At 45.1% G+C, this 10,064-nt stretch overlaps 1 protein-coding gene across 1 annotated transcript; it reads left to right on the top strand.

The window, feature by feature from the left end:
* The first annotated feature begins 610 nt into the window (after positions 1–610).
* LOC119363413 (cysteine-rich receptor-like protein kinase 6) lies at positions 611–4,023 on the top strand. The gene is made up of 7 exons (XM_037628761.1): positions 611–1,493; positions 2,051–2,179; positions 2,337–2,461; positions 2,562–2,772; positions 2,873–3,110; positions 3,188–3,338; positions 3,425–4,023. The coding sequence occupies exons 1-7, from the start codon at positions 641–643 to the stop codon at positions 3,755–3,757; spliced, it is 2,040 nt and encodes a 679-aa protein (XP_037484658.1). The 5' UTR covers positions 611–640; the 3' UTR covers positions 3,758–4,023.
* Positions 4,024–10,064: the final 6,041 nt, after the last annotated feature.

The raw sequence follows: 10,064 nt of genomic DNA, 5'->3' as shown, positions 1-10,064 counted from the left end.
CCCCGAAGCGGACGAGGCGCTCGTCCGTTTGATGTCCGCCGCGACCCAAACCCAGCACAAGTTTGCGCTTAAAATGGGTCGGCCCGGACACAAAACGGACAGAATGGGTCCGGTCCGTCGCGCGCTGGGCCGTCTTCTTTGTCCCTTTTGTTCCAAACGAACAGGCCCGGACAGGATAGTGTCGCGCGGCGGAGTTGGCCTTAGGTCGCGCGGCGCATGGTGGAATTGGTCAAATGAGGTGGCTTGGCCTTTTTCTGCGTCAGGTGTTCAAGATAGCTACGGCCTGACTACTGGTCAGTGTCAATATCAACAGGGAAACACATGGAGAAACGTCAAATAAACGTACTGTATAAGTAGTGCTAGGACAGTTCGCAATTACGTATTGTATTCGGTTACAAATTCTTCTGATAAACAGAGAAAACTTGAAGAAACGTCAAATCAACGTGAAATGGCTGCTCGCCATTAGCCGTCAGATGGTCGCCACAGTAGCAGTCAACAAATGCTTTGCTACGGTCAACAACTCCGACCCCACCTGCCAATGATACACCGACGGACACCCGAACAACCCCTTCTCCTTTTTGATTTCCTTTTTGTTTTTGTACAGTTTACCGAGGCAGTGAGCCACCGCTGACGGATTGCCATGGCCAAACCCCACCGCTGCTTCTCCCCGTACCTCGCCGGCGTCGCTGCCACCTTCCTCCTCCCCGTCCTCTACGCGCCACTCGCCGCCGCCGATGACGAGCCGCCTCCGTGGCCGATCTGCGGGCCCTATCCACCGAGCGGCAACTACACGCACAACAGCACCTACCAGGCCAACATCGATCTTCTCTCCGCCACCCTCCCCAGGAACGCCTCCTTGTCTCCCGCGCTCTACGCCACCGGAGACGTCGGCGACGTGCCGGACATCGTCTACGGCCAGGCGCTCTGCCGCGGCGACGTCGCCAACGCCTCCGCCTGCGAGGCCTGCGTCGCGGCCGCCTTCCGCGGCGCGCAGCGGGCGTGCCCGCTCTACAAGGACGTCATCATCTTCTACGACCTCTGCCAGCTCCGCTTCTCCAACCGCAACTTTCTCCTCGACGACGACTACATCGTCACCACCTACACGCTCCTGCGCTCCCGGGTCGTGGCCACGCCGGCGTTCGACGCCGCCGTCGGACTGCTCGTCAACGCCACCGCGGACCACGCGGTGGAGGACTCCTCCAGGCGGTTCGGCACGGGGGAAGAGGGCTTCGGCGACAGGAGAAACCCCAAGATTTACGCGCTGACGCAGTGCGCGCCGGAAAAGACGGCGGACGTCTGCCGGAGCTGCCTCGGCGTCATAATTGGGCAGCTGCCCAACTCGTTCAGAGGCAGGACAGGCGGGGGGATGTTCGGGGTGTGGTGCAACTTCCGGTACGAGGTGTACCCTTTCTTCTCCGGCCGTCCGCTAGTGCAACTTCCGCAGTTCGTACAGAGGCCGCCTGCTTCCGCGCCACCGGTGACCGGAGGAGAAGGTGAGTTGGCTGTACGAAGGGAAATCATTTACTCCTGGTTTTTTCTGCAGTTATGCAATCTGAATTTTATTGGTTATTTGATGTGCAATTGCGTGCATATGTAAGAACATGCAACAACAAATGATTACTTTTAGGAATAAGGGGGAATCCCTCTCGACTTTCTGTGGAAAAAAAGGATTTAATCAGAATTATTCTGATATAGCTTCTGAATCAGTTAACAACACCGGCTTGTTCCATTCCTGCTCATCATAAGACATGAATCATGGCTTCGTCAGAGTACTTGAGGTGTCAGACATAGAATTGCTCGACCGGATAGAACTATATTTATATACATTTGCAAACTAGCTAACTATTTGTCAGTGTGATGCAAATACAGAAAGAACATGATCCTTGAATACAGACAATCTTGCAAATGGGTTGTGTGCTCTGAAACTCACAAGGTTTTCTTATGAAAAATCCTACTACAAAGTTTTCCAGCAACATATATGTACCACAAGATCCCGATTGACGTTATAACTAACAAGTATACCATCATGATGGTATATATTTACTTGCAGAGAAAAAGAGAAATAGTGCAGGTAAAGTTCTAGCTATTCTGATGCCTACAATTGCTGTCATATTGGCCATCCCTGTTGTGTACTTTTTCTGTTGGAGGAAGAGAAGACCAGAAGAAGTGTATCTACCTTGTAAGGCCTCTTGAGCACTTTAAATTATGGAATAATAGCCAGTCAAGTGATGACTCAATTGATTATCCATCAGATGGTGATTAGATCAGTGCATAGTAGAACTTGTTTAGTATGTTATCACTTTCATCATTGTCTACTTATTCTTCAACATATTCAGCTACCTCAGATGATATTCAACACATCGATTCGCTTCTTCTCGATCTAGCAACACTGAGAATTGCCACCGATGACTTTGACAACAGCAAAATGCTTGGTAAAGGAGGATTTGGTATGGTTTATAAGGTACAGAAATACACCATTTATAGCTCAAGTTTTAGTGGTGGGAAACGTAGCTTTGTCAGTTATGTTTTTTGCAGAGGACTAAGTATCTTTACTTTGACAGGGAGTCCTACCTGACGGTGAAGAAATAGCCGTGAAAAGGCTTGGTCAGACTTCCAGACAAGGAATAGGAGAGCTGAAAAGTGAACTGGTTCTAGTTGCCAAGCTTCACCACAAGAATCTTGTGAGACTTGTTGGCGTTTGCTTGGAAGAACAAGAGAAAATACTTGTTTATGAATACATGCCCAACAGAAGCCTTGATATGATTCTTTTTGGTAAGATTTTATCACTAATAATTTTTCTTTTTTGCTTGGAAATTTTATTCACTTGACTAGTAAAATCTATGCTACAATGACACGCTTGTTTGAACCACAGATTCTGAAAGAAACAAAGAGCTGGACTGGGGAAAGAGGTTCAAGATAATCAATGGAATCGCTCGAGGCTTGCAATACCTCCACGAAGATTCTCAATTGAAGATAGTTCACCGAGACCTCAAAGCGAGCAATATACTACTGGATGTCGATTACAATCCTAAGATTTCTGACTTCGGCTTAGCGAAGATATTCGGAGGTGATCAATCAGAAGATGTGACTCGTCGTATCGCCGGCACATAGTAAGCATGTCGAGTACATTTTGTCTGACAAAACACCAAGTTTTTAGTCGGGCTGTAAAGTTCTGTTTCTGTCACAGCGGATACATGGCACCGGAGTACGCCATGCGCGGTCAGTATTCCGTCAAGTCGGACGTGTTCAGCTTCGGCGTCTTGGTCCTGGAGATCATCACAGGGAGAAGAAACAGTGGCTCATATAACACTGAGCAAGACGTGGATCTCCTGAATCTTGTGAGCACCTGAAGTCTGTCCATGAACTCTGCACGCAGCCAACTTCTGGTAACAATGTCTGAATGCCCTTGCAAAATTTGGTGCAGGTATGGGAGCACTGGACCCGGGGAAACGTCGTCGAGTTGATGGATCCATCCCTGAGCAACCATCCTCCCGTCGACCAGGTGCTCAAGTGCATCCACGTCGGGCTCCTGTGCGTGCAGAGGAAACCGGCGAGCAGGCCGACGATGTCGTCGGTGAATATCATGTTCAGCAGCCACACCGTCCGTCTCCCTTCTCTGTCCAGGCCGGCATTCTGCATCCAGGAGGTCAGTGTCAGTGAAACCTCGACTGCCTATTCAGAAGCATATCCGCTCACGGAAAATTCAACTGTGATGTCTTCGAATCAAGTGTCCATCACGGAGCTTTCGCCAAGATGAGTCCTGAAGCAACCGTGTATAGTTTTCTTACGGGATAGATCTTGGAGGAGGAAGAGGCCCTGCTGTAGTGTTGTATCGGTGTCTATTACTGAACCTTTGCACTGTGGATGTAAGTAGAACTGCTAAGATGCTATTAATAGTGATTGCAACTGGCAAGAGTGGGCAACAGAAGTCATGGTAAAGCTCACGTATAGCGTGATAGATTATAAAGAATGCCATTTTTGCTGTTCAACTAAATTATTCCCCGTGCCTTACAACGGGATATACATATTCTAGTACTGTAGTCTGTGATTTATCTGCTCATATTAATGTGATTGTGTAAATAAATATTTGTCAAATCTTACACGTAATTTACCTACCTAAATGAATTTATAATTTTACTTGATAAAAACCATAAATTTATTTGGTATAAGTCAATAAAATGCGGGACAGTTAAGACGTCTTCAAGGAAAACTGGTAAAAACCAGCGATGGGAAGAAAATTTCAAAACGAAGAGAAGGCGTGTGAACATAAGTAAAGTTGAACGACGCGCATTCTGCCTGACAAAAAAGGGAATTTTACTATTTATCAAGTAAGGAGAGAGAGATGAGGGTGCAAGCTTTTTCTAGTCTCGTAAACCTAATAACTATGTGATTTTCCCGGTTGCTCCTACTGGACAGCAGTGTCAGGTATTATTTTTTTCCTTTCACCTTTTATGTTCTTTATTTTATTTAGTTTTTACCTTTTTGATCACACATTGTATAGAAAATATTCATAGTGTTTTTTTAACATAGTACAGATGCATAGAGTGCTCCTCTACGGCGCCTTATGCGCCCGTTCGCTAGCGGGCGCTCGCGCAGCAGCCTCTCATGGGCCGGCCCAGCTAGCACACTCACGTTTTCCGTTCTCCATCGCTCGCTCCTTCCCTTCCTTCGTGCACGTTTCATTCGTTCGTTCTTTTTTTTTTCTGTTCGTCCCTTCGTTCACAAAACTGAAAGCACATGGATCTGAAAAATTACGAATTTTAAAAACATTTCACGAATTTTACAAAGTTCATCAATTCTAAAAAAAGTTCATCAATTTTGAACACAAAAATTGAAAAAGTTGATTGAATTTGAAAAAAAGATCATCGGATTTGAAATAAAGTTCATTACATTTGAAAAAAGTTCATCGGATTAGGAAAAAAGTTCACCGAATTAGAAAAAAGTTCACCGGTTTTCAAAAAAGTTCATCGAATTTGAAAAAAGGCCGTCGAATTTGAAAAAAGTTCATTGGTTTTCAAAAAAAAATCACCGAAATTAAAAATAAGTTCATCAATTTTGAAAAAATTTCATCGAATTTGATAAAAGTTCATCAAATTTGAAAAAAGTTCATTGAATTTTTAAAAGGTTCATCAGATTTGAAAAAAAATCATCGATTTTTCACAAACTCATCAAATTCGAGAAAAACTCCATCTATTTTGCAGAGGAAAAACTCATGAAGAAAGAAAAGTTTCACTAATTTGAAAAAAGAAAAAAGAAAAAAAGAGGAAGAAGAAGAAGAAAAGAAAAGAAACATGTACATAATTACACCAACTGAACTGGCCTGGTGGATGCCGCCTCGCGCTCGGTACTCGCAGGTCACGGTTCTTAACACAGTTCTCGCGTAGTTTTTGCAGTTTAGAACACAGAAAAAAATTCGAAAATGGGCCGGCCCAACGTGACAAGGGGGGTATGCGCCCGTCAATAGAAACAACTGTAGCGGTCGCTAAAGGCGCCAAAAAGGATTTAGCAGATGCATACGCTCATACATACGTACATACACTCACCCCTACTAGTACCCCTAAAAGACTGAGCCTGCATATCATTTTGGGATTGACGAAGTCGTCACAAACGCATTCGTAGTCGGCGGGAACGTCTTCTCACACTGAACGCACATCGTCGGAAAGCCTGAAATAAATCCAGAAAAAAGCGAGCATCGGTGTTAGGTCTAGGACTTGAACCACAAGTTAGTTCACAATATTCATGGTGTTTTTAAATATGATCGTCATGTATTCTAGAAAGGTTCATAGTATATTAAAAAAATGTGCAACACATATTTACAAAATGTTTACCATGTATTATAAAGTGTTTGTCATGTACTTCAAAAAAGTCGCGTATTTAAATTTATACTCAGCATACTTAAAAAAAAATGTTCATTGCGTACTAATAAATGTTCATCGTCTTGTACCCATAAAGTATTCATCATGTATTTAAATGTTCATTGTTTTCAAATTTATTCATCGTGTATTAATATTTTCCATCGTGTATCTTGAAACTATTCATCATTTATTTCAACAATATTCATTATGTATTTTAGAAAAGTTCATTGTGTGCTTTAAATAACATGTGAATTCTTTCAAAATAATGTATGAAAATTTGTATGCACATACGCGCATTTTTTCAACTTTATGTAGACGATGATATTTTTAATACACATTGAACTTTTTAAAATATCCGATGAACATTGTAAATAAATGATAGGTTTAAAAAATAGTAAAATAAAAATAATTTTCGTAATTTTTTTCAATATTTTTGAAATATGTGCAGAATGGAGAAAATAAAAATTGTTCCATAGAAGAAAACAGTAGGGATGGCAATGGGTAGGGTATGGATGGGTACAACCTTCTTCTGCCCAAACCCATACCCATAGAAACCTTCTATACCCACCCACTTCAATACCCATGGGCGTAAATTGATACCCATGCCCATATCCATCGGGTATCCTATGCCCAATGGGTATCCATTGGGTACAATGTATGGCATTTAAGTTTTCAAAAAAGTAGAGAAATGAGTCTAAAATTCAAGTGACGATGGGCAAAGCAGTATAGGGCAATGCGGCCTCCTCCGGTGGGTGGCCTCTTGGAGGAATCAAGCGAGTACGAGCAATGGTTGGTGGGAATCGAGGATCGCTGATCGAGAGATTTCGTCATTTCGAGGAGATATAGGACATAGGAGGAGTGGCCAGCAAGGTGTAAGGGCATATTTATCCCCAAGATGTTTTGGTGATTGATGACAATGCTTGTGCGGACTAATCGTGTGCGTTAAGTTCTTTCAGAGATTCATCCTTTGGCACGAGACGATTATCTCCCCTCGGCGTTTTATTCAAGACGGTGTAGCTCCTTCGTTTTGTTGTTGGTGGACTAGTTTTATAGGAGTAACCGTACTATCAAGAGAGGATCCGCTTTGGTAAGGCTAGGGTGGAATCAACACGTGCACATCCATTTCACACCCGTCGTTTTCCTTCCGCTTCATTGGAGCTGCCTTTTTCCCCTGAGTATGCTTTGTCCTGCCCCAGCGGTAGTACCGCTCCCAGAGCGGTAGTACCGCCGAAGCACCCAAGCGGTAGTACCGCTCCCAGAGCGGTAGTACCGCTCCCAAGCGGTAGTACCGCTCTCCGAGTGGTAGTACCGCTTGTGGTCTTCGGCCGTAGTACCGCAGTGGTTCCAGGCTACTGCCGCCTCGATTCGAGAATGATGTTTTTCGTGTCGGGTTTTGCGGTACTAAGTGCAGTAGTAGTGGCGGTAGTACCGCTCCAAGCGGTAGTACCGCGCCTACCCCCACGGTAGTACCGCCCTGGGGTCAGGACCCTGTCAGCGCGGCAGTACCGCTAGGTAAAAGCAGTAGTACCGCCCTGAGCGGTAGTACCGCCCTGCCCAAGCGGTAGTACCGCTCTGTGCGGGGCTGCTCAGTGGGATAACGGTTGGATTGGTTCCCCCACTATATAAAGGTGTCTTCTTCTTCAAAGTTGACTTACCTCTTTCCCCCAAAGCTCCATTGTTGCTCCAAGCTCCATTTTCGCCCGATCTCTCTCCCTAGCCAATCAAACTTGTTGATTTGCTCGGGATTGGTTGAGAAGGCCCAGATCTACACTTTCACCAAGAGAAATTTGATTCCCCCCACTTATCCCTAGCGGATCTTGTTACTCTTGGGTGTTGAGCACCCTAGACGGTTGAGGTCACCTCGAAGCCATACTTCATTGTGGTGAAGCTTCGTGGTGTTGTTGGGAGCCTCCAAGTGTTGTGGAGATAGCCCCAATCTTGTTTATAAAGGTTCGGTCGCCGCCTTCAAGGGCACCAATAGTGGAATCACGACATCTCGCGTTGTGTGAGGGCGTGAGGAGATTACGGTGGCCCTAGTGGCTTCTTGGGGAGCATTGTGCCTCCACACCGCTCTAACGGAGACGTACTTCCCTTTAAAAGAAAGGAACTTCGGTAACACATCCTCGTCTCCACCGGCTCCACTCTTGGTTATCTTGTGCCTTTACTTTTGCAAGCTTACTTGTGTTGTATCTATTGCTTGCTAGTGTGCTAGTTGTCTTTGCATCATATAGGTTGTCCACGTAGTTGCACATCTAGACAACCTATTTCGTTGCAAGGTTTAAATTGTTAAAGAAAAGTCTAAAAATTGTTAGTTGCCTATTCACCCCCCCCTCTAGTCAACTATATCGATCCTTTCAATTGGTATCAGAGCCTCGTCTCTTTATTAAGAACTTTGCCGTCCGAAGAGTATGGTTGACACCAACGACGGTGCGGAGGAGCACTCCGGTGTGAATCCCATCTCGTCTTCGACCGAAGGGGGAACCTCGGTCTCACGTGAGGAATTCAATGTGGCTTTAGACACATTGAAAACCTCCATGACGGTCGAGGTTAAAAGCATGTTTTCTGAATTCCTAGACGGACTTAAACTATCTACCTCGCCGATGAAAGTGGGTGATCCCACTAACAAGGTGACGGATGCTACCTCCGACAAGGGGGAAGCTAACAGTGAAAAGAGTCCTTCTACTAGTGGTAGAAATGGCACCGGCATCTTTGCCCATGTGGAACCCCTAGTGTATAGAGGACCGATCCCCTCTACTCATTTGAATCATGCCGGTCCTCCTCCTAAATATGTGAAAAATGAAGATTTTGATTCTTGGGTTTATCGCTTCAAGCGTCATTTAAAACATGTGAATACTAACCTTTGGAGAATCATTGAAGAAGGTTTCTATCCTCATGACCCAAGCAACTTCACCCCTCGAGAAGAAGTGGACAATCAATTCAATAAGAGTGCTCTCTTCATCATCCAAGATGCAATCCTTCCCGAAGATCTCCCTCATCTTCGACCTCATGTCATGGCTAAAGAAGCATGGAGATGTGTTGAGTCTCTCTATCAAGGAAGTGCTAGCATTCAACGCTCCAACTATGAAGTGGTGCAAGATGAAGCCTATGAGTTTGCAATGAAAGAGGATGAAGAATCTCGTGAGCTTTTTCGAAGAGTGACCAAACCCGCGGTCACACTCCGAGATCATGGGAGCAAGGACACTGATGATAATTGGATCAAGCGCAAGTTCCTCAAGGCCATGATGCCCTACAATAAGGCCATGTCCTCCGTCATTCTTTGTTGCTGACTTGGATGATGAACCGGACTTCCACTCCATGACCTCAGGTGAAGTGTTGGATGAGTTTGTTGCAATGAGCATCTTGGACAAGACCGCCGACAATGCGGTGCTCCGTTCTCAAAGGGAAAAGAAGCCCAATCTTGCCTTGAAGGCCAAGGTTAGTGTGGAAGAAGAATAAGAAGAGGAAGATGAGGAGAGCAACCCCGAAGACACGAAGTATGATTATCATGAGCACATGGCTCTTGCCTCAAGACAATTTTGGAGTAAGAAGAATACAAGACCCAACTTCAACAAGAACAACTCAAGTGGCCTCAAGGGCAAGCAACGAGTTAGAACTTGTTTCAACTGTGGCAATGTGAGCAATTTCGTTGCGGATTGTCCTTACGAGAAGCGGGAAGACAATGGTGGCAAGTTCATCCGAAAAGACAAAGCCAAGTCCTTCCCCAACAAGAACAACTTCACCAAGAAGACTCCTACTCGCGGGTTGGTGGTTCAAGAAGAATACCGTGAGGATGACGATGATGATGAAGATAGTGAAACAATGGCCATGGCATCCGTTGCCATTGTCACAACTCCCCGGGTGTCTCTCTTCGATTCACCTAACGAGAACATCACCGCCAAGTGCCTCATGGCTAAGGCCACCAACAAGGTAACCCCCAACATCAAAACCACCATTATTCCTAACCCTCCTTCAACGGATGACTTTGATAATGGTAAGGGGTCTAATGAGGAGGTTAATGAATTTGAGTCCTTCATGAGTAAGCTCAAGGGCAAATCCAAGAAGCACTTCGTTGCTCTCTTGGAACAACTTGGTGAAGCCAATGACATGATAGAGGCTCACGAAGAAACCATCTCTAATATGTAAGGTCATAGTCGTGATTATGCCGATGAGATATCGGATCTATCTAATGATCTTGAGAAAGAGCGTGGG

Source organism: Triticum dicoccoides, chromosome 2B (assembly GCF_002162155.2).
Source record: "Triticum dicoccoides isolate Atlit2015 ecotype Zavitan chromosome 2B, WEW_v2.0, whole genome shotgun sequence".
NCBI classification, from domain to species: domain Eukaryota; kingdom Viridiplantae; phylum Streptophyta; class Magnoliopsida; order Poales; family Poaceae; genus Triticum; species Triticum dicoccoides.
This window is presented reverse-complemented; position numbering and strand designations above follow the sequence as displayed.

Excerpts from the sequence above, each read along its gene's own strand:
- LOC119363413 (XM_037628761.1), top strand. The coding sequence starts at position 641 with ATGGCCAAACCCCACCGCTGCTTCTCCCCGTACCTCGCCGGCGTCGCT. Across the intron at positions 1,494-2,050 it reads ACCGGTGACCGGAGGAGAAG|AGAAAAAGAGAAATAGTGCA; the intron begins GTGAGTTGGCTG and ends ATTTACTTGCAG. Across the intron at positions 2,180-2,336 it reads AGAAGAAGTGTATCTACCTT|CTACCTCAGATGATATTCAA; the intron begins GTAAGGCCTCTT and ends CAACATATTCAG.